The 25,096-nt window shown below is 40.1% G+C and overlaps 1 protein-coding gene across 2 annotated transcripts in view; it reads left to right on the top strand.

Moving 5' to 3' along the window:
• Positions 1 to 434: 434 nt before the first annotated feature.
• Positions 435 to 25,096, top strand: part of ATL2 (atlastin GTPase 2) — a 70,021-nt gene continuing 45,359 nt past the window's right edge. Inside the window, exon 1 of one of the 2 annotated variants that reach the window (XM_052647456.1) lies at positions 435 to 558. In XM_052647456.1, coding sequence (XP_052503416.1) covers positions 441 to 558 — 118 coding nt within the window. In that variant the 5' untranslated portion in view covers positions 435 to 440. Of the gene's footprint in view, positions 559 to 1,064; positions 1,105 to 25,096 lie in introns of those variants that run through there. The other variant, XM_052647457.1, reaches the window with a different exon arrangement.

The following is a 25,096-nucleotide window of genomic DNA, read 5'->3' as shown; positions in this document are numbered from 1 at the left end:
GGAGAGAAGGAAAGGAGTCTGAAACATTTGCGGTGCACGAAGTCAACGATTATGGAGAAGAAACGTAAAGGGAATTGGGTTACTGAATTGGGAAGGAGGAACCTGGTTCTCTGGAGAGTCCTGCGATTACACAGCGCTCGGGGGGTGTGGTCCTGAGTTTAAGGCGATGGGAGTGCGAGAGGGTTGCGGTAGGGGCGCCGCCCAATTTCTTCCCAAAGTGGAAGCCTGGGAAAACCGAGCGGCAGGCAAGCAGGCTAGCAGGGAGGAGGCGGAGCGAGGGCGCCGAGGGGCGGGACGAGGGAGGGCGTCGGGAGGAGGAGGAGGCGGCGCAGGCTGAGGGCGGCGCTAGGACCTGCCGGCTCCCCGCCGGCTCCCGGGAGGTTGATAAAGCGGCGGCGGCGTTTGACGTCAGTGGGGAGTTAATTTTAAATCGGTACAAGATGGCGGAGGGGGACGAGGTAACGCGAAGCCAAGAACCGCACCAAGGGCTGCGGCGCCGGCGGCGGACCAGCGACTCAAACACCGGGGTTAACCACGTCTCGTCCACGACCCTCCTAGGTACGGGCCGGCAGGGTGGAGGCCGCAAGGCCGGCGCAGGGAGAGGGCGCGGGCCGCTCGGGCTCGCGGGCACCGGCCGCAGGCGGCTGGGTCGTCGTCCGCGGCTGGCTCCGCTCTCCTCCCGCCGCCGCGTCTGGCCGCCAGGCCTAGCCCCCGCCGCGCCCCGAGCTCCCGCGGCGCGCGGCCTGAAAAGGGCGGCCCTGGGGCCGCGGCTCCCGCAGCTGTCGGGTGAACGGGCGGCGCGCGCGTCTGCGTCCGACCCGGCCCCCCTGCCCGCCCGCCGCCGCGTGGCTGTCGCGGTGTCCGCCCCGACCTGAGGGGGCGGCCTTGAGCCGGGGCTGCAGACCCGGGGCGAGGGGAGGTCGGCGGCGGCGGCGCGGCTCTGTCCTCGGGAGCTCCGGACCCGCCGGGCGACCTGTCACCCGCCGGCACTCGCTGCCCTGTGTCTCGCGCGCGGAGAGGGAGGAAGGGTTAACCAGGTCGTGATGGGCCCGGCGGTGGAGGAGGACGCGCAGCGCGCGGGAGGAGCAGACACCTCGCTGCCAGGTCGGGAGGCTCTCCAGACACCCTTCCAGGAGGGAACCGCAGTCCGCAGGCCAGGGCTGTGTCCCGGGGCTTGGGTTCCGGGGCCCCGCAGTTCCCGAACCCATTCCTGCGGGTGGTGCGTGGCTAGGCTGCAAGTTCCGATTTAATTGTCAAAACTGGGCTTTTGAGCTGTTTACTTGAGGCCCAATCGGGCTGAAAGTGTCGGTGGTGTGAAGTCACCTGATCCTTCGCTCCCCGGTTTTGCTGAATGTGAGCGCCTACTGTACGGGCAAAGGAGCGCCCCTGCCCCTCGGAAGACGCACTGGCTTTAGCAGCAGAGTGTTGTGTGTCTCTCTTACTCCTAACACCCTATTTTTAGGAGTTTAGCATTTGATCTTTCACTGTGGTGTGAATTGAACGCCTGAAATCTTGATTGAGAATTTTGATGGTACTTAAAGGCATGTTTTTCCAAGGCTTAAAATTAGTAAAAGCTTGAGCTTAGGTAAGTGTGGCCATGACATAGATAAGAGTTTATTAACTATATTAAGTATGAACTGTGTTTTTCAAATTTCTCTCCACAGTTTGATAAAGGTTTTGTGAGGTAAAATGTAAGCCATTTTGATGAAAAACTCCCTTAATAGAAAAGTTTATGTGAAATATATTTTATCATTCACGTTAGCCCTTGGACGTGTTGAACGTATGTCAGCGGTAAGGACAAACTGGAAGTTTTAAGGGACAGGGAACAGGAAATAAAGTTGATTTTATTATTGCTTGCCAACCAAAGCACTTGACAGAGCTGTTTACACAGAAAAAAATGCCACCAGAGAAGAGAGGTATGCCTTAAGTCTATTCTGGTTGGAATTCTCAAGTCGTTAGTTGTTCTGGAATGCGGATGGATTGGTTAATTTAGCTCTTTTGCACCTGGGAACGTGTGTGCACGTGTTTGTTTACTTATACCGTTTTAGATGTAGTTTCAAAGCGTTTTATGTGCTTGCCTTATTAGGAGAAACACGGCTTTATGACTCACAGTTATGAACATCGTTTTTAGGCTATGGCATATTGAGAAGAGATGCTATTCTTAAGACTTGATATATCGGGGTCATCATTTATTAAATGCTCTGTCTGCTGCTCACAGGGTTTTGTCTTTTGTGTGCGTTTGTGTAGTCCTTCACTTGAAAGCCAGTTCTATCAAATGACTGCCCAAAATAGTCCCTCTCCCAGCTAATTTTCTCTGAGTCACCCATTACTACATGAAAAACTAAGTAAGTTGGCTGAGATTTGTGCAAGCAGGCTCTGAATGAGTAGGTACTCATCTGGTGATTTCGGCTGTAGAAACTCTGTCTCCCTCTGCTTTCTGGATAAAGCTGAAGAGTTGGGGTGAGTCGCGCTGCTCTTGTAGTTCAGTCTTGGGAAGATGCTTTGTGTCTCTTTAGTGTTTATTCTTTTTAGGATTGTTAAGACCTTTATAAAAGACCTAGGAGCTCTTCCATTGACTTTGTAGGATGATAAGAATCTGTGGATGTGATTAAATATATTTAATAAAGTGTTTTGAAATCCATCACATTTTTTATTTGGGAAGAAGGAGCTGCATTATAGTAAAGAGGCACTTATCAAAGGGCAAATAAACCAGGAGTTAAAATGAGAATCAGGCCTTAAGTGGAATGCACCTGTTTTCAGATTCATTTTTAGTTTGCCTCTCTGTTTTAACTTTAGGGTAGGGTTTTGGAATACTCACAAGTGAAAGTAAGTTTCTTGAAATTTTTAGACCGTTTGCAAAATTGTGCCTTTTCCATTTATCTGCTATTAAGCAGCTACTAAGAGTATACCTGGAGGACTGTCACCTAGTTTGATGCTGGAGTTCAAGACATATTTAAAATTGTGAGACCTAGTAGTAAGATGCATTTTAAAAATGCATCTTATGCATTTTTATGTTGTTTATGCTTAATTGGAAGACCTTTTTGATACACAATTGTAAGTAAAGCTGTTTGGCAGTCTGTCAAAGGGCCAGAAATGTATGGGGTGGGAATAGAAGTTAGACTTTTTATAATAGTGACTTATAGCTTTACAGAAGGAGTTTTTCTCTATAGAGTGGGTGCAGGGAAACAGCTTAAAAAAATTTTTTTTTAAAAGTGTGATGGTATTCTGCTTGTCTAGCCATTTTAGGGTTGTATTGTTTACTCTTTTGGGCATTATTTAACTTTGGGAAGATAGATGTGAATATAGAATAACCAAACTTGATCCTCCAATTCATTGCTAATGTAAGTTTCTTGCTATCCTTTACTCTTCTTTATCACCCATAATACAGAAGACCTATTGAGGGCTTTCTCCATAGCTTTGAAAGTGGATATCCAGAAAAAAAGACCAACCTGAGGATACAGTGTCAGTAGGATAATACTTGATACTTTATAAAGCACTTCAAACATCGTGCTTTGATTTTGTTCTTAAAACTTTCCTCTGGAGGAATTAAGTTATTGCCACTGAAGGGAGTGATTGAGACTGGTCTGCAGTCACAGAAGTGACTCAGAGGTGCTCTTTCTGCTCCTCACCAGACTTGGAGGAGGGTAGGGGCCTCTTCTCATTCAGATTGTCACATATCATAGTTCTGACCGGGTAAAATTTTGTTGAATGAAGTCTGAAATCATACTAATGAGAAGATGGGGCAGGTAAAAAGTAAAGGTAGGGCAGATCACTTAAGTGGAGTGGGAAATTTTAAAGTAGGAAGGGAAAAAGTGGATATTGTAGAAAGAAGAATTAATAAAGTAGACCTTGGGGTTAGTCTTCTGGCCAGTACAAGTAGAATCTAGGGGATTCCCTTGCTAAAGTACCAGTTTAGTAAAGTTATTTGTACAACTTGTATTTCTATGATTGGCATCAAAATAAATAGTAAATAATAACTTGGTGAAATGTGTAACTGATGAAGGATAATCTAGGCTTTCTAGCAGGTTTTACCTTTTTATTGTATAATACTGATTGTGGGGGCAGTGTTTCTTTAACCGGGTCGCTCAGTCGTGTCCGACTCTTTGCGACCCCATGGACTGTAGCTTACCAGGCTCCTCCGTCCTTGGGATTTTCCAGGCAAGAATCCTTCTCCAGGAGATCTTCCCAACCCAGGGATTGAACCCAGGTCTCCCGCACTATAGGCAGATGCTTTACCGTCTGAGCCACCAGGGAAGTCCGGTGGGGAAAAAAAAATGAGGACTCAAAAGCTGAGTGACTTCGTTTAAACTCTTGGCTTGAAACCGCTCACATGCAGTACTGATAATCATCCCGTAAGGGCTGCTGTGGGAAATGAATGAGGGGAAGGTACAAGTGTTTCATGAATTAGAGAGCTGTGTGTAAGGTATAGTGATGTGTAGGTGAGAATATGCCAGTTGGACTACTTGTTCTGTTATATTAAGTTTCTTTTTTTTCCCCTGTAATGTGGACAGTTTAGTGTGGTCAAGAGTGGTGGGTGAATTTTTAACTTTTATCTATAAAATGCTGATAATGTGTTCATGATATGGGTTATTAAACGTGATTAAGTGCTTAACTCAGTATCAAACATTCTATTTGGTGGTACTTACTACTATAATGTGTGGTTATTTAAGATTAGACTTTGAACTAAACATTTAATTTTTAAAATAGGTGATTTGAAAAGTCTTTGTTCAGTTTTTATCAGATAAAAATAAACATTCATATTTCTCAGCTACCTTTATTTTAATAAACTTGAATTTTAGAGAATCATTTAATCATGTGGCAAATAATCTTCTGAAGTTGAGGATTCAATATGAATCATGGCAGTTTTCAAGTAGAAAACATTGGCTTTTTAAATAGCAAAGATGCAAAATCTAATTTATATCTGTATGCACAAGAATGCCTGAAACAGGGATTGACTTGAAGCCACACTAATCATGAATCCCATAAAAAGCTTTTTTTCCCCCTTTCTGTAGTCGTCATTCATAGAAGAGTCTTGGGTAGTGATAAGAATGTACTTATTTTAACTCAAGACTTAATTTTGAATTTTGAGTACTGTAAACTTCCATGGCCTTCAGAATGGATTAACGTTTTTTCCTTCCTGAAGGAACTATCTACCCTAGCAAGCTGGTAGATCTTTTTTTTTTTGATTACTAAGTAGATAATCTGTGGAGGCACTTTAGAAACTTTAAAGCCTCCTATAACGAAACTCTGTAAGGGGGTGAAATTGGCACCCCTTGAGCTGCTCTTTTCCTATTTGAATGACTAGGTTTATGAGCTGGATTAAAAGCTGGATTGAGTTCACTTTTATCAGAATGGTGGGAGGGGATTTGAATTTTGAATAATAAGTTGGAGAGAAATTTTGACGAAATTCACCATTGTTGTTAGTTTTTGTTATGTCAATGGGTGATGCCGTCCAACTATCTCATCCTCTATCACCCCCTTCTCCTGCCCTCGATCTTTCCCAGCATGAGTCATTTCCAGTGAGTTGGCTCTTCCCATCGGGTGGCCAAAGTATTGGAGTTTCAGCTTCAGCATCTGTCCTTCCAATGAATATTCATGACTGATTTCATTTAGGATGGACTGGTTTGATCTCCTTGTAGTCTGACGGACTCTCTCAAGAGTCTTCTCCAGCACCACAGTTTGAAAGCATCAATTCCTCGGCACTCAGCCTTCTTTATGGCCCAATGCTCACATCCGTACTTCACTACTGGAAAGCCCATAGCTTTGACTAGAAGGACCTGTGTTGGCAAGGTGATGCTAGGTTCACTAAGTGATGCTAAGTGATCACTGACTGTCTAGGTTTGTCATAGCTTTTCTTCCAAGGAGCAAGTGCCTTTTAATTTCCTGGCTGCAGTCACCGTCCGCAGTGATTTTGGAGCCCAAGAAAATAAAGTCTGTCACTGTTTCCACATCTGTTTAGTCTTCCTTTTGATTATGGAGTTATTTCTTACTAAGTAATGCTGGCCAAACATCTTTCTAGATAAATCTTGACTTACAGGGTAAGGTCTTAAAAGTAGATTTCAGGGTTCAAATGGCCTGCACAGTTTCAAAATTGAAGACCACATCAGCATATCCATTCAGAAAGGTTGTACCCATTTATTGTCTCTATTTATTCACAAGTGAGTGTTGTTAATTAAAAATAAATACCAACACATGGGAAAAATGGGATCCCACTGTTTCATTTGCATGTCTTTGATTACAGTTGATATTGAAATTTTAACATGGTAATTGAATGTGAATTTTTTTAGTTGCATTTTTTTTGTATACAAGAAATTCTTTTTCGTGTTTGCTTTTTGACTTTGTGGGTTGTTTTTGGGAAATAACTATATTAAAAAAAATACTTAAAATGGTTCCATATGAGTTCTTTCCTTAAATTGGCAACTCTGATGACATGTCTGAACTTATTAACTTAGTGCTAGTCTCTTGAATATTTAGGTATGCATACCTGGAGGTTTTTCCCTTCTTTTTTGTTTTGAATTCTTTGTGAGATATTGATTGTTTGTTCCTATCTCTTTTTAATACCAAAGTATGAGCATCTGCTTCCCTGATAGCTCAGTTGGTAAAGAATCAGCCTGCAATGCAGGAGACCTGGTTTGATTCCTGGGTTGGGAAGATCTCTGGAGAAAGGATGGGCTACCCATTCCAGTATTCTTGGGCTTCCCTTGTGGCTCAGCTGGTAAAGAATCTGCCTGCAATAGGGGAGACCTGGGTTCAATCTTTGGTTTGGGAAGATCCCCTGGAGAAGGAAAAGGCTACCCACTCCAGTATTCTGGCCTGGAGAATTCCCTGAACTATAGTCCATGGGGTTGCAAAGAGTTGGACATGACGGAGTGACTTTCACTCACATGGGCCTCTGCTTCAGTGCCTAGTAGGGTGGTAGAAGCTTCCAAACTTAGGAGCTGGATTCAGATCACTATTGTTTTCAAGCTTTGGCCTCCTTAACAACAACAACAACAACAACAAAAACCCCTACTTTAGAAATTTAAGGTTCAAGATAATATTTTTCAAAGCTCCTGACATCTATTGAGTGTACAGGGTTACTCCTCAGTGTAAAGGAGAGCCTGAAGGGGCTACGGCTAGTTTTTTCTTTTGGGGGTAAAGAGGTAGAGTAGGACAGTCAGGTAGAGGGCCATCCTCGGACAGAGAACTAGCTTTTTTCTCCCCTTGATGTTATGTTACTATATTGACACCTATCTTATGAAAAGGCTTTCTGTTTCTTGTAGTGAATACCTATGTAGAAAAGTGTAGAACAGATCACTCTTTCTAAGCTTTCATGTAGTTGGGAGATCAGATAGACCTTATGCATATTTGTGAGTAAAGTTTATCATTAGGTTTCTAATTTCAGAAGTAGAAATTAGTGTGTTAATATTGTTAAGGAGGACTTGGGGGAAGTTGGTTTTATCAGTCCTTGAAGTCCTTAGCAGAGGTGCAGGATATGCCACTTGTTTGAAGACAGACAGGCATATGTTGGGAGCTTTAGTTACAGTACTTGCTCCTGCCTTCTGAGAATTCTTCTAAAAAGGATGCTTTTAGAAGGAACTGAAAGATCAAATTTGTTAGAGCATGTTTAATAAAAAAGGATATGAGTTTTTCTGTAGCCAAGTACAGCAAACAATTTTTTTTAAATAACTGAATAACTGCTAGAAAAACTGTCTGAATAGCCCCCTCAGATGTACCTAAAAACTGTAAAGATGTGTGCTCCCTGCCTCTGTTTTTGATTATGTATGTATTTCTCTGCTGTGAGAAATCTTGATACTTACTCTAAAATTGCCAAAGTTAGAGAAAGAACAAAGGAGAGGATAGTGCGAACCTTTGACACTCTTACCCCGTTTGTTTTTTTTTTTTCAAATTAATCACATTTTATCTAGCTGGAAAGATGGTTATTTGTCCCTTTTTGGCACTATTTCCTTTTTACCCCTGCTTTTAGTAGGATTTTGCCTGCACTGAGCCAGGGTTGGGATTTGAGTATATTCTTTGCTTTCCTTTCTTTAAACTGCTGCTGTGATAAGTCATCTGAGGTTGAGAGTTGAAGCCAAGTGGAATGTAGTGTCTTGTTTCCAGAGACTTGACAGATACCTGTCTGAGATTTGTCATGAAAAGCCTATTTAAGCTTGAATGTATTTTTTAAATAACTTCTTTGCTAGCTTGTTACCCCAAATTTCAGTAGCTCTTCTATGAGTTTAATATCTTTTGTCTTAGTGTGGAGTTAGTTTGGAGGCCTTCAAAGTGAATGATTAAACCATTTGCCTAAATTGAGGCAGCATCCTCTGGTTCTGTTGGATTCCTGATTGCTGTATTAAAAAATCTTGGAGTCACTGTACCAACAGTACTTTTGGAAATGGAAATTTAGTGCTTTGTTGCTTTGTAAAGGCTTACAGAGAAGAGAATGTCCCTTAAAAAAATATGGAATAATTTGGTATTATCTGTTGCCCCTTCTCTAAAGAAGGATGTTGACGCTAGCTAGCTCTTGGATGCATCACTTTCTATTTTTACTGTCACCTCTTGACTTTGAGTGTTTCACCTTATACTCCGGCTCCTTTGTTTGCCTTATGTCTGATTTCCCTGTTTTTAGACTCTTATTATTATACTTCTTACTCACTCATCACTTTCAATTTATCTGTGCAGCACAGCTTTGATCCTATCACTCTGCTCCAGAATTTTCCCTGGCTCTCCTCAGGCTAATGCATAGCATTTTTAAACTTTCTTTATTCTTTTTTTAAAAAAAATTTATTTGGTGGCACTGGGTCTTAGTTGTGGCACATGGGATCTTCCATTTTTGTTAGAGCACGCAGTATCTTTAGTTGCTGCATTGTGAGACCTAGTTCTGACCAGGGGTTGAATCCAGACCCTCTGCATTGGAGTGCATCTTAGCCACTGGACCACCGGAGAAGTCTAGCTTAAATTAAGGTTAGCTTAATCTGATTCTCATGACTTAGAGAAATGCAGCCTTCTCCAGGGTATCTTCATTGATAACCCTGGTTTAAATATTCCTGTATTATCTCTTTCTCATCATACTGTCACTTTATACTTGTTTGTGTCAGAACTTTGAGAGTAAGGACTTTTAGTAGCAAACTGTACTTCTCTAGTGTCTAGCAATAGTGCCTTGCTCTCTGATGATTAGTCTGAAGTAGTTAGGTTGAGAGAATCTTCATGACACATCACTCAGCATTGTTGGAATAAGTGAATATGAAACAGTAAGTTGCATATTTGTTTACATATACCTATATATGAATGTCTTACCAAAGATGGGGAAGTATAATTTTATTGCATCTTATGTTTTTAAAGTCTTCAATTAAAACCTGCCCTTCTAGAAGTTTTATGAAGAAAAAATTTTTTCCCTAATGGGGGACTGTATAAATGATTTGTTAACTATAAATGATTAAGTTTTGACAAGGAAATTTTTTGAAAAAATAAAGAGAAAGACTGCTGTATGCTAAGATTTGTTATAAAAATGAGAAATAAACTTTTTTGCTTTTAAACAAACTATTTTTGGTAACTTTTTTTTTATACCTTTATTAAGATCTTGAGCACATAAGAATTCACTTCTGAGCATGTTCAACAAACATGCTCATTTGGCATAGTTGGAGAATGATGGATCTGACAGTTACAACAACTGGGTGTACATTGTGATCTGACCACTTCAAAATGTTAGATTTTGTTTACATTAAGCAAACCTCAGTGTCCTCCTTCATACAGATAAGAAAACTCTTAGCTGCTTTTGAGGATTATATAGTTATTAGCATAGAGTAGGCATTCTGAGTGTTTTTCTCTCTTCTAAAGTAAAAGGTACCACATCTAAAATTATTTCATACAGTAAATTATTTCAAGGAATGAGAAAATTCTTAATAATATCTCTTTTCCCAGATACCCAGTTCTTTCAGTTCTCTGTTCAAATGTCTCCTCATTAGAGGAGCCTTGCCTGACTGTTCTTTTATAAAATGGCAACCCCTGTTTTCATTTCCCTTACCTGGTTTTATTTTTCTCTATTGCACTGGCTTCCCTGGTGGCTCAGATGGTAAAGAATCTGCCTGCAATGTGGGAGACCTGGGTTCTATCCCTGGGTTAGGAAGGATCCCTTGGAGAAGGGAATGGCAACCCACTCCAGTATTCTTGCCTGGAGGATTCCATGGACAGAGGAGGCTGGTGGGCTACAGTCCTTGGGGTCTCAAAGAGTCAGACACGACTGAGTGATTAACATTTTTCACCTCACACATTTGGATCTTATGCACTAATTTTAATTCTCTTTCATAGTTTATTTATCAGTAGATATTTAGGTTCCAGATTTTTTTTTTTTGCAGTTAGAGACAATCCTCCATTGAAAAGGAACCATGTCTCTTCTGTGCATTTGGATAAGAATTCCTCTGGCATGTAAATAACTTATCTAAATTGAAAAAAGCTTCAATACTGTTTACTCAAATTCTCTAAAATAGTGTACCATACAACAAAAGTGTGTCTTCCCATTCTTTTTTTTTTTTAAAGGTACAAAAGATGCAGGCCCCTTGGGGTGACTTGGGTGAGATTTTCTGTAAGACTTTCCTTTAGGAAAGTCCTTTCCTACTGAGGACTTTTAAGTTGCAGAACCTAAATAGAATTTTTCTGAATTTCTTTCTGTCTTGTTGCTTAGTGCCTCCCAAGCCATTATTTATTCTAGCGTTTCTTAACTAGTCAACAAAATTCACTTCATAAACTGCCACCTTTTTAGAAATAATCTAATTTAATTTCAGTTGAAAATTTGCTAATCTTAAGGTATATGCACGTATATTTAAATGTATGCTTTAAGAGCTGGTTATTATTTGATGATAAACTTTGAGAGAAATATTTTGTGATCTATTTTACATTTTTCTTCTATTTAGATAAATGCATAAAAAGCATTTTTATTCAGTTTTTTTTTTAATAGATTCAGATTTTATTGTTTGCTCAGTGTGGGGAATAATTTAAATCCTCCATGTTGAGGAAAATCAGCTTTGTTTTATATAAACTTAAAAGCCAACCAAAGTCAAATCATGTTTGATAACATGAACGGTTTTAAATTAGAAGTGAGTATATAACGAACAGTTTTAAATCAGAAGCCAATACTTTGGCCACCTGATGTGAAGAGCTGACTCATTGGAAAACACCCTGATGCTGGGAAAGACTGAAGGCAGGAGGAGAAGGGGACGACAGGATGCAGTGGCTGGATGGCATCGCCGACTTGATGGACGTGAGTTTGAGTGAGCTCTGGGAGTTGGTGATGGACAGGGAAGCCCGGCGTGCTGCAGTCCATGGGGCTGCAGAGTCAGACATGACTGAACAACATTTTTGTCTCCCAGAGAAATAACTTTTAGTTACTTTGTCTTTTATTAACAGTGTTTGGGCATACTAAATTTGTCTTTTTTAAATGCTATTTTTAAAACAGCAGTGGCAATAAGAAAATATCCTTCATTCTTGAAAATATTTTTAGTATAGTCTTGTTGTTTAGTTGCTAGGTTGTGTCCAACTCTTTTGCGACCCCATGGACAGGCTCCTCTGCCCATGGCATTTCCCAGGCAAGAATACTGAAGTGGGTTGTTCAGTATTCTTTAAATGGAAACAGCAAAGATTCTATGTCATAACTGCCGGTTACTGTGGAAACAGTAGATTACAAGTGGGAAATAATGTTTGAGTCTTATAGGAAAACATTTTTTTGTTTATCTCATGATTTGAGAGTAATGAAGAAAGGAAATGTGAACTACTGTATATGCTCTTTAAAAGTATTTTTAAAGCTTAGTGATTTAGGATGGTCTTGTTGGTCAGATGGGCAAAGCTGATGGGGGAAAGTATCTGATGTATGACATTACTGGAAGGTCTCTTGGAGTTTTTAAAGTTTTCATTTTTACCATTTGCATCATAGTTCCAGTTTTATGAGAAATTTAACTGTAAGTTATTAATAACTATAGGAGCAAATTGTTAAACTCTTTTTTGTGGTACCTCTTTGTCTAATAGCTACTTCTCTTCTTAAAAAAGTTTGTTTTGAAGTCCAAGTTTATGTCTTTGTCAGTATGCTTATTCTGGGCTGCATCTGTTTGGGCAGGGAAAGGGAAGCCTGCTAATTAAAAGCTCACCAGGTGATTGATGATGGCTCCAGACCAATACTTTTCAACCCTAGCTGTACATCATATTAACAAATTAGAAAAATTTTTATATTTTGGAAGTATGAGTGTCTATGTACACTGCCTCTTTTCGCTTTATACGGCATCCAGAGTAGCTCCACTAGAGTGGTTAGCAGTCTCCCAGGAAAATGGAGGATTGTAGCCTAGATTGAAACCTGTTTTCCTTTACTGAAAACGTTAGCACCACGGGAAACTACATGAAATAAAATAAAATGAATGGTCTTTACTTTCTAAATACCTGTACAATACCATGATCATCAGTACTCTGTTCAGAGGACCATCAGTGTTGGCATCACAACATTATCATGTTGGGAGTTAGAAATGCAGTTTTAGCCTCCCATCCCAGATTGTCTGAATCAGAATGTTCATTTTGAGAAGAGCCAGGTGATTCATATGCATTTAAAAAGTTTGAGAAACACTAATGTAGAGGAAATAACACTAAATAAAACCACAGTCAGGTCTCCCTCCACACGGTGGTCCAGTCATGTGTTTTTCTTGTCTTAAAAATGAATGAGTTTGGCTGCATAATCTCTAAAGCCCCTGTGAGTGATATATTAGATTTAATTTTAAATATGGAGGCTAATTTTTAAGCATCTGTACTAGAACTTGAATGCCCTAAAATTTATTGACATTCTGGGGAGTGTGTTCATATATTCCCTTTATGCGTAAACACCTTGTAAGGAGTTTAAAAATGTCCCCCTCTCCAATTTAGAAAGCTGTTTCTTGAGTTCTTTTAAAAAAATATTTATTGTTTAACCACGATATCTTGGTGTGATGAGGACTCAACAGGAATTGATGCACAAAGGAGTGAATTTGTCACTGTTGGAGATACTCAGGATTACCTTTTTTGTTTTAATCTTTCATGGCACCATCCTGCCCCTCCCAGTCACTAAAATGCTGTGGAAGTAGCAGAAAGATTGAGAAGTACCGTCTGAGAGACCCTTTCTCACTTGTAATGGCTCTGCTCTGTATTTCTGTCTTTTGTACTTAGGTCTACTTCATTTCCTAGTAAAGCCTCTTTTAGCCTCACCACATAAAAAACGTACTGTTATGGGAAATTTCAGATATGTACAGAAGAGAACAACGTTGGAAACCTGTGTATATACATCTCCAAGATTAAATGATTATCAATACAATGGCCACTTTCTTTTGTCTATTTTCTGTACCCAGCCTCCCTACCAGATTACTTTGAAGCAAATAACAGATTATATGAATGTCCTGTGTCTTTAAAAGAGTAAAGGTTTTTAAAGGAACAGCCTTGGTACTATTACTGTGCTAGAAAAATAATTCTTTAATACCAAATGTCCAGAGTTCGTATCTCCCTGATTGCTTCAGGTTTGTTGTAGTTGCTTTGCTTGAACAAGGCCCTGCATTTGGTTGATACGGCTCTTGAGTCTCCTCTTTTTCCCCCTTTCTTTTTTCAATTTTTTGTCCAGGTTTGCTTGCAGTGAAATTTCCTATATTTTCGTTTCCTGACTCCATCTCTGTGGTGGTAGTGAATGTGTCTCTGTTCTTTCCCATAGTTAGATCTAGAGGCTTGATCAGTTTGATGTTTTTAAAAATTTTCCTCAAACACACTGTCTTTGGTGGTATCTTTTGGTTTCTGATACCTCACAGTTCAGTTCAGTTCAGTTCAGTCACTTTGTATCCAACTCTTTGCAACCTCAAGGACTGCAGCCAGGCTTCCTTGTCCATCACCAATTCCTGGAGTTGACTCAAACTCATGTTCATTGAGTCAGTGATGCCATCCAACCATCTCATCCTCTGTTGTCCCCTTCTCCCACCTTCAGCCTTTCCCAGCATCGGGGTCTTTTCCAGTGAGTCAGTTCTTCACATCAAGTGACCAAAGTATTGAAGCTTCAGCTTCAGCATCAGTCCTTCCAATGAGTATTTAGGACTGATTTTCTTTAGGATTGACTGGTTGGATCTCCTTGCAGTCCAAGGGACTCTCTCAAGAGTCTTCTCCAACACCACAGTTCAAAAGCATCAATTCTTCAGTGCTCAGCTTTCTTTGCAGTCCAGCTCTCACATCCATACATGACCACTGAAAAAACTATAACTTTGACTAGGTGGAACTTTGTTGGCAAAGTGATGTCTCCGCTTTTTAATATGCCGTCTAGGCTGGTCATAGCTTTTCTTCCAAGGAGCAAGCGTCTTTTAATTTCATGGCTGCAGTCACCATCTGCAGTGATTTTGGAGCCCCCCAAAAATAAAGTCTGTCACTGTTTCCATTGTTTCCCCATCTATTTACCATGAAGTGATGGGACTAGATGCCATGATCTTCGTTTTCTGAATGTTGAGTTTTAAGCCAACTTTTTCACTCTCCTCTTTCACTTTCATCAAGAGACTCTTTAGTTCTTCTCTGCTTTCTGCCATAAGGGTGATGTCATCTGCATATCCTGGCAATCTTGATTCCAGCTTGTGCTTCATCTAACCCGGCATTTCGCATGATGTCCATGAAACTTTTGATTATCTCTTTGTGATGTTGCTGCTGCTGCTAAGGTGCTTCAGTTGTGTCGACTCTCTGCGACCCCATTAGACGGTAGCCCACCAGGCTCCACAGTCCCTAGGTTTCTCCAGGCAAGAACACTGGAGTGGGGTGCCATTTCCTTCTCCAGTGCACAAAAGAGAAAAGTCAAAGTGAAGCAGCTCAGTCGAGTCTGACTCTTCACGACCCCATGGACTGCAGCCTACCAGGCTCCTCCGTCCATGAGATTTTCCAGACAGGAGTACTGGAATGGGGTGCCCTTGCCTTCTCCGCTTTGTGATGTTAAGGGTGGGTTAATCTATCCATTGTAATCTGTCCCCTTTGCTTTTCACTCAGTCGTTTTAGCAGTCTTCGTGCATTGCTGCCTTTTGAAGTCCTCATTTCTAGGGAATGAAGACTACCTGGATTTTCTTTAAGACCTTACTACTAAATTGTTTCCTGGATAAGCAGTCTTAAGTCAGATCATTAGTTCCTATAAGTGTGTTTTATTTCCAATTGAGTTTTATTTTAGGGAATCTTTCTATATCATGCTTGATCTTGAAAATAAAAAGAAAATTGGACAAAAATTTTTCAGGCATAATGATTAAGAATATAAACTAGACACATAACATATAAATAAATGAATGTATTATTATTTAGTAATGATCATATGGCTTCCCTGATGGCTCAGTGGTAAAGAATCCACCTGCCAGTACTGGAGACTTACGTCCCATTCCTGGGTTGGGAAGATCCCCTGGAGAAGGAAATGACAACCCAAGTCCAGTATTCTGGCCTGGAAAATCCCATGGACAGAGGAGCCTGGTGGGCTGCAGTCCATGGAGTCGCAAAAGAGTCAGACAGGACTTAGCAACTAAATAATGATTATATATTTACTGCTAATGCAACCTTTTAAGGAGTATTTTTTCTTAAACTAGGTTGGCTGAATTATTAGATGGACCAGGGGTCGAACCCCTGCCTTCTGCAGTGGAAGCAAGGAGTCCTAACCACCAAACTGCCAGGGAATTCCCTATAACCAACCTCTTCTTAAGAGCAAGATAAAGTGCAAGTCAGGAGTCCTTCATTCTTTGGTAGAATTTGCTTTAGCAAGTTAAGTCTGCATTATTCCAAAGATCTTATAATTATTTCCAAAATTAATATTAAGATAGTTTAATATTTTTCTTGGCGATTCTTTAAAACTTTGAATAGCAGATGTCTCCAGTGATTACTTGCTTTTTCCACTTTGAAAGTGCTTTCTAGCTGAACTATTTTGAGTGAGATTCTAACAATTAGGTCAAATTTGCCTTGAAACTATGCATTGTTGTATCTTTCTTGGCTTCACTTATGCATTCACTTCCTGAAAATTTTTGGTTGTTGATGTTAGTGATTCAGTTGGTTAATTCTTTCTTAAATTCCAGCTAACAATATGGGAAAATTCTTCAGTCTGTCTGTAATGGCACTTAACATTTCCATTGAATTTTCAGTGCCAGTTTTCTTCCTAAACCTCTCAAACCGTCTTTTAAGCTAAAAACTTTTTCCTTTGATAGCTCACTTATTTGGTTCAGAGTTTTGTGGATTTGCTGATACATAATACTCTATCAAGTTTTCCCACATCGATAATCAGCCTGTCCATTTTAACAGAAAGGCTGGTGACTGTATTGACTTACAGATCTCTGCGGCTTTCAGTTATATTTTCTTGTCTTTCACAACTGTATTTTGTTGAACATGATAGTTTGAACCTAGAAGATAACTCGTACTCTTTGATATATCACTTCTGTAGATTTAAATGCCATCCTTTATTTCTAGAGTGACAATTTTTTTACTTAAGAATTTTTTTTTTGGTGATTTATATATATATATATATATATATATATATATATTTTGAGATCATAGTTAAAGCAAAAAAGTACCAGAGTTTGAAGAAAATATGCAAAAAGTAGAGAGCAGAGTATGTATTTGTGTTGAGCGCCGAATCCAGATTTTTTTCTGGATTATTAACCTCAGCTCATTAGCCAATGATCCTTAATTTTGAGTTGTTCACAGTGTTTATAGTTATAAATTTGAATTTTGACCCTGATTATGGTAATATTAATTGTAATAAAGGTCATGGAAGCAGAGGAGGGTTATTGAAAATCCATTTCTTTCTGAGGCTTTGTCTATATGTCTGTAAGAGAGGCAGCAATGGGACTTTAACCAGTTCTGTTGTCTGTTGTGTGTTTATAGCCAGTTCCAGCTTTTTAACCCCATTCAGCTGAGAGAACCACAGTTATTCTAATGGAAAAAAACACGGTTTGCTTTATAATGTTAAATTGAAACAAAACATTCTTGACTGAGCATTCTGTAAGAAGTAAATCATTGATATATTATGCGAGCAACTGTATATCAACTAAATCTTTTCAATTAGTTTTCAGCGTTAAATTATGTGTTGTATACAAGGTACCCCTCTGTGCTCTAAAATATGCAAGCAGCACATGATTTTTTTGAATTTAAAAAACTGTCTGCAAAATATACTGTTTAAGCATTTAATAATTTGCTACTGTTGAATTAAGGGACTTCCCTGCTAGCTCAATGGTAAAGAATCCGCCTGCCAAGCAGGAGACGTGGGTTCAATCCCTGGGTCTTGAAGATCTCCTGGAGAGGAAATGACAACCCAATCTGTATTCTTGCCTGGGAAATCTCATGGACAGAGGAGCCTGGTGGGCTACAGTTATGTGGTCGCAAAAGTCAGACACGACTTAGCGACTAAACATAGAATTAAAGTAACTTCTGGGTTACAGTTTATGACTATGTGTTTTCTTAAAGCTGCCTAGATTATGAATAGACAGTCATACAAGAGGAAACAAATATGCATAGAAAAATGATCAGCCTCAGTCAAGGATATGCGTATTAAAGCAAAATGGATACTGTGACTAAAGAAATGAGTTTAAAATTTTCATTTTAGTTTATGTTTTAAAAACAATTTTGTCAGTATAGGTTTACATATGAATGGGAAATGATTGTTTGGTATTTGATTCAGTTATTGGAAAACTTACGTTGGGAACACCTTGTGTATGTAAATCTTATCTATTTGTAAATTTTATGAAATCTAAGTGATCATGTATTTTTGATAAGCATTTATGTCTGAGTTGAAAGGTGCTATAAGTGTAAAATACACAGTGAATTTCAAAGACAGTGAAAGAGAAATGTAAATAACCTTAATTTTAAAACATTGATTTTGAGTCAAAATGAGAATATGTGTGTTGCATAAATTAAAATTATTTGCTTCTTTCTTACTTTTTAATGTGACTAAAGAAAACTAAAAATTAGCTATGTGACTCATCTCTCGTGTGGACGGGCCTATCCCATATTGGTCATTTTTTGTCTCCATCTAGTAGTTACTGAGACAGGGTTGTTACCTACAAATATGAATATGCATTTGTCTGTTTTTCTCTTTAATCCATGTAGTTTAAGTCTCTTATTTAGGGTTATTATGTTTTTCTGATGGTGATCCATTTTATATCTAGAAACACTTTCAGTCTCTACATCTACTTTGACATTCTTACAGCTGCACTGTTTTTCCTATGGTTATTTGTATATGTATCTTTTTCCCTGCCTTTTACTCTCAACCTTTCTCTTGATTGGAGAAGGAAATGGCAACCCACTCCAGAACTCTTACCTGGAAAATTCCATGGACAGAGGAGCCTGGGAGGCTGCAGTCCATGGGGTCGCAAAGAGTTGGACACGACTGAGCAACCTCGCTTTCTCTTGATAAAAGTGAAAGAGGAGAGTGAAAAAGTTGGCTTAAAACTCAACATTCAGAAAACGAAGATCATGGCATCTGGTCCCATCACTTCGTGGGAAATAGATGGGGAAACAGTGGAAACAGTGTCAGACTTTATTTCTTTGGGCTCCAAAATCCCTGCGGATGGTGACTGCAGCCATGAAATTAAAAGACGCTTACTGCTTGGAAGAAAAGTTATGACCAACCTAGATAGCATATTCAAAAGCAGAGACATTACTTTGCCAACTAAGGTCCGTCTAGTCAAGGCTATGGTTTTTCCAGTAGTCATGTATGGATGTGAGAGTTGGACTGTGAAGAAGGCTGAGCGCCGAAGAATTGATGCTTCTGAACTGTGGTGTTGGAGAGTCCCTTGGACTGCAAGGAGATCCAACCAGTCCATTCTGAAGGAGATCAGCCCTGGGATTTCTTTGGAAGGAATGATGCTAAAGCTGAAACTCCAATACTTTGGCCACCTCATGCGAAGAGTTGACTCACTGAAAAAGACTCTGATGCTGGGAGGGATTGGGGGCAGGAGGAGAAGGGGACGACAGAGGATGAGATGGCTGGATGGCATCACCGACTCGATGGATATGAGTCTGAGTGAACTCCGGGAGTTGGTGATGGACAGGGAGGCCTGGGGTGCTGTGATTCATGGGGTTGCAGAGTCGGACAAAACTGAGCGACTGAACTGAACTGAACTGAACTGATCACTGCTTTTATATTAAAAGAGCTGCTTCTTAACACAGTATACAGCTTTGCTTTTATTACCCAGTGTGACAATCTCTTGTGTTTTCATTGGAATGTTTATTAACTTTTAATGTAATTATTTAACTGGATTTAAGTTTGCCATCTTGCTGTTTGTTTTCCATTTGATCCTTTTGTCATTTGTTCTTATTTTTTCTTTGGGCTAATTGGATATTTTTCAGTGTTTCATTTTGGTTCCTTACTGTCTTTTTTAGCTTATACTTTACTTTTTTAGTCCTTGTGCTAGAGCCAATAGTATGCATCTGTAATGTATCAAAGTCCATTTGGAATCAGTGTTTTTATTGCTTTCTACTTCAGAATCTTAATAACCTTAGAATGTAATTTAATTTATTTGTCCCCACATATTTGTCGTAATTTTTAAAAATCTTCTACATGCTTTATAAACCCCACATTGCAGTCTATATTTTTGTTCTAAATGATCAATTATCTTTTAAGGACATTACTTGGGGGAAACAACCAGTTTTTAATTTTTGTATCCATTTATTTGCTGCTTTGGATACTATAGGAGGGAGTGAGGAGGCTTTCCATCTGGTATAATTTCTTTTCAGCTTGAAGAATGAAGAACATCATTTAGCATCTCATGTGGTGCGTATCTTCTGGTGACAAATTTGTGTAGCTTTTTTGCTCATTGTCTGTATATTAGTTTCATTTTTTGATAATAGTTTCTGAATATAGAAGTCTCAATTGGCATTTTTTAAAAATTTAAACACTCTAAAGATATTATTTTGTTGTCTTCTGGCTTCCATTGCTTCTGATGAAAAGTAGTCATTTGAATTATTCCCTTTACCGTCTGGTGGCTTAGATGCTAAAGAATCCTGTGGAAGACCTGGGTTCCATCCCTGGGTTGGAAAGATTCCCTAGAGAAGAGAATGGCTGCCCACTCCGGTATTCTGGCCTGGAGATTTCCATGGGTTGTATAGGCCATGGGGTCTCGAAGAGTCGGACACCGCTCAGTGACTTTCACTTTCTTCACCACATCACTTCTTTAAAAATTTTCCCTTTAATTTATCTTTGGTTTTTAGCACTCTGACTGATGTGGTTTTCTTTTTGTGTTTACCCTATTTGAGGTTTGCTTGTTGGATATATGTCTCTGACACCAAATTTAGTAACATTTGACTCAGTTCAGTTCAGTCACTCAATCATGTATGACTCTTTGCGACCCCATGGACTGCAGCATGCCAGTCTTCCCTGTCCACCAACTCCCTAAGCTTGCTCAAACTTATGTCCATCCAGTCGGTGATGCCATCCAACCATCTCACCCTTTGTTGTCCCCTTCTCCTCCTGCCTTCAGTCTTTCCTAGCATCAGGATCTTTTCTAAGGAGTCAGTTCTTTCTCATCAGGTGGCCAGAGTCTGTCCAGTGAATATTTCATTTTAATTATTGTACTTTTCAGCTCTAGAATATTCGTTTCCTATTCATCTATTTATTGGCTGAAACTCCCTAACTATTCACTTATTAAGAGCTTATTGAACATATATGTAATGTCTTCTTTAAAGCTTTTGTTGAACATCTGGGCCACTGCAGGATTGTTTTCTGCAGCTGCTTTTTTTTTTTTTTTCCCTTTACTGTGGGCCACATTTTCTTCTCTGCATTTCTGATGATTTCTGATCATGTTCTTTAATTGTATGTGTGCATTCTGGAGATTCTGGATTCTATTGTCTAATTTGTGTTGGTGGCTCAGACGGTAAAGCGTCTGTCTACAATGTGGGAGACTTGGGTTCGATCCCTGGGTCGGGAAGATTCCCTGGAGAAGGAAATGGCAACCCACTCCAGTATTCTTGCCTGGAAAATCCCATGGATGGCGGAGCTTGGTGCAGGCCACTGTCCATGGGGTCGCAAAGAGCCAGGCACAACTGAGCGACTTCACTGACTTCAAAGTTCAGTTACTAATTGCTCTTGACCTTTTATAGGCTTGACTTTGTATCTTTTTAGTATGACTCTGTAGAAAGCTTAGAGGAAATCCTCCTAACCTGGGGATACTAAATCTCCAAAGTGTCTCCTCTCTTTTCAGGTCTTAGTGTTAGGCTTTGTTTGGGTGGATCTTCAGTAGACCTTAAAATAGATAAGCATGGGCTTTGAATCTAAGATACGGTCTTCCTGGTGTTTTAGCTTGCTGCCTGAGGTGCTCTGCCCACCACAGTGGCTGGGCCAAAATGTCCCAGTGTCCCGGTTCAGTTTGACTTCTGGTATCTCTGTTCCTCTTACAACGCTGTGGTTGCTGCTTTTTGGTGAGCCTTGTGCAGCGTGTTCTCCTGTGCCTGTGAAGCTTGTCGCCCTTGGCCCGGGACTTAAGGGCTCTGCCTCTGCGTTGGTGGTGTTCGGTCCCAGTCGTGTTGGGCTCTTTGCGGCCCTGTGGACTGCAGGATGGTGGGCTTCTCTGCCCTTCGCCATCTCCTATTTGCTCTGACTCATGTCCATTGAGTTGGTGATGCCATCCAACCATCTGTTCTCTGCCATCCCCTTCTCCTGCTTTCTGCCTTTCCCAGCATCAGGGTCTTTTCTAATGGCTCTTCACATCAGGTGGCCCAAGTACTGGAGCTTCGACTTCAGCATCAGTCCTTCCAATGAATACTTCTGCACGGTTCCTTTTTCTCTGTCCTGTATCACAGCTTCCCACCCCACTGCCTGTAGTAGTCCTGAGCTCAGATCTTTGCCTGTGCTTTGGTTCGCCACTCTAGGTTTAGGAAATCGTTCCTAGGCAGAGAGTGGCTGTGGATGGGTGTGTGTGCGTGTGCGTGTGTGTGTGTGTGTGTGTGTGTGTGTGTGTGCGCATGTGCACGCAGAGTCACCATTGGTGGGGGGGGTGTGTGTGTGTGATCTTTTCCCAAGGATTCTTCTCTCTGCTCAGCGCTTGAAAAAAGATGCCATGTATATTTAGTTTAGTTTTATAGTTTGTGACGGAGGGTCAGTCTGGTAGCAATTATTCTAATGACTGAAAGAAGCAGCCTCCAATGTTGTTTCTGTCTCCCTCTGCAACTCCCAAGTGAGCCTGTGTTTTTAAAAACAAAGCAAAACAGAATTGGGGGAGATTTGTACTACTTTGTGATCTGCCTTTTTCCTGGTGATTTTATACCAGTCTTAAAGATATCTTTAATTTCTTAAATGTGTATATGTGTTTTAAAGCTGCATAATATGTCAATATGTAGTTAAAATATTGGGGCATTTTCCAGTTTTGAGACATTCAGCATTAATTTTCCCTACCATAAATAACACTGATAAACCAACTTGTATATCTTTGTTAGCATCTTTATTTATTTTCTTGTAATAAATATCTAAAATAGGTTTACCGTGATATAACCTCTTTAAAGCTTTTAAAATATGTGCTGAAATAAACTTTTGAGCAGGTACATACCTGAGGCCTGTCCATTGATACATTTCTCCCTTTCCATACCCCTAAATCTAACCAAGGTCTTAAATCTGTCTTCACTCAAAATCTCTACTGATACCGTCCTTATTCTCATCACCACCATCTGTCAGGGAAATTAAATAAATAGTCTTGTTTAGGCTTCAGAGACAAAGCAGAGTAGGCCTCTGACCTGGCTTCTAAACTGCCTGGACACTGCCTGGTCTGTGAGTGACCAACCGGGAGTGACTTGTATATACTTATATACTATTTTTATTTTGTTACAGAGTGTAGATGTGGAACAAATAAATACCAGACACCAAAATATCACTTTGCTTTTTAACTAATTTTTGTAAATAGACTAAATGCACTGAATCCACGCCACTTTCCATAAAAATTTGTTTTAAGTTTTTATTTGGAATGTGAATAATAACTTAAAATATACTTTCATTGCTTCTGAAAAGTGAAATACTTTTTACTTGGTCCTCTTTCTACAAGTTTAGTTTTGGGTTGATGAAATCTAATGCTAGTAGCATTTTATTGTAATGTAGATTTACAGCACCTTTTATTGCTATAGCTTCTAATAAAGTTTGAAGTTTTCAAATGTACTTAGGTCAGTCCTGAAGTGTCACTTTTCCTGTTGGAATATGTACTGAATGCATAAATTTGGCAAATATAAGATAAAGTATTATTCAATGGCCAAAAAAAAGGCAAAATGATAGGTGTCCTTTTTTTTTTTTTAATAATTGACTTTTACGTTTTAAAGCAGTTTAAAATGGTTCACAGCAAAATAGAGCACAAAGGAGAGTGTTGGGGCCCCCCCGCTTCCTCACACACCTACAACCCTACCAACATCCCACCCCAGAGTGGTATATTTGTTACAGTCCGCGAACTTTCACTGACACATTATCATCCAAAGTCCAGAGTTTTCAGTAGGTTTCACTTTGGGAGCTGTATATTCTGTGGGCTTTGGCAAATGTATGACATATCTCTAACATTGGTTTTGTCACTCGCGTGCATGTTCCTCGGTTCTCGGTCTCGTCACAACAGAGATTTGGAGCGACGGACATTAAAGCCCCCTCGGCGTGTCACAGCTCTCAGGTCTTGGATAGACCGTGTTATAGCTCTCAGGTCTCGAATGGACCGTGTTATAACTCTTAGACAAATCAGTGTTACAGCCCAGTGTTACAGCTCTATTTTATTTAGAAGATAGCAGGAAAATCCATCTTCGAGGTGTGAGAGTATGTCGATCCAAAGACAGGAGGAGAAGAGCGTCCCAGTGTTGGGCGGAGAGAGAGAGAGCTGGCTTTGGCTCCTTTTTTTATATGTTTATCTCTCTCTGGGCCTGTCCTGTGTAAATTGGGCCAGCCAGGAGTGTTGTTTATTTTACCTGAGGTCCTCACTCCGATCCTCGGATCTTCTTTTGTTCTATTTTCTTGGGCTTTTCCCTTCCTTGTCTTTTAGCCACCGCCATTTTGGACTCCTTTTCTCTATTCTACCTACCTAACAGTTTCATCGGAGAAGGCAACGACACCCACTCCAGTACTTTGCCTGGAAAATCCCATGGATGGAGGAGCCTGGTAGGCTGCAGTCCATGGGGTCGCCAAGAGTCAGACACGACTGAGCGACTTCACCTTTCACTTTTCACTTTCCTGCGTTGGAGAAGGAAATGGCAACCCACTCCAGTGTTGTTGCCTGGAGAATCCCAGGGACGGGGGAGCGTGGTGGCTGCCTTCTATGGGGTCGCACAGAGTCGGACACGACTGAAGTGACTTAGCAGTAGCAGCAACAGTTTCATAGCCCTGAAATTCTTCTGTGCTCCACCTACTCGTCTCTGTTTTCCCCAACCCTTGGTAAATACTGACTTTTGTTTTTAAACAAAGGTAGTGTCTTTTTTTTTTTTCTTTTGTAGGCTTTGTAGCAAATAGGTTAAGTGTATTAGGTAAACTATATTGGCGGGCTGAAACCTACTTTCCCAGCAATCTCTTAGTATTGAAAACTGGAAATGAAATCAGTATTCTCTGCATAGAATTTAACTTCAGTTTAAAATCTTAAGTAATGCTACATTTAAAAAGACTTCCAGTTGTAGGTGATCACTATTAATATTTACAGGTATTCTAAATAAATTTGCATGTAATTCTTAATTTTTTTCCCCTCAATGTCCTATATCAGTATTTGATGGCTGAAATACTTCGCCTGTCTTTAGTCCAAACTTGGTAGAGCAGGTGTGGTGGGAGTGAAGTCAGCTGAGCCATGTTGCTGTGCTCCAGAGTACCTTTGCAGTATTGGCGACATTTCCGTTTAGACGTCTGTTGACAGAAATAGTGACAAATATGCTGCCTGTGTATCTGTAGTATCTATCTTTATCCATGACATTAAAGGAAAACAGGCTACTGTAGTCAACTAATTTAGGTGAAATTTCAACTTAACAAAGATTTCCTGCCAAATGGTTAGTTTTTGTTTTTATTTTTAGGAAACCAACTAATGTTTTCTTTACCTTAAAGATAAGACTACTTGTTGGTTTTAACAAAATAGCAATCTCCAAATTTGGTCATTGTAATATTTTAGCACTTACTGGTTTTGAGTTCCTTTCAGTT

This window comes from Budorcas taxicolor, chromosome 11, assembly GCF_023091745.1.
Source record: "Budorcas taxicolor isolate Tak-1 chromosome 11, Takin1.1, whole genome shotgun sequence".
Classification (NCBI taxonomy): Eukaryota; Metazoa; Chordata; class Mammalia; order Artiodactyla; family Bovidae; genus Budorcas; species Budorcas taxicolor.
Note: the sequence above shows the minus strand (reverse complement) of the source record. Positions and strands in the feature narration are given on the sequence as shown.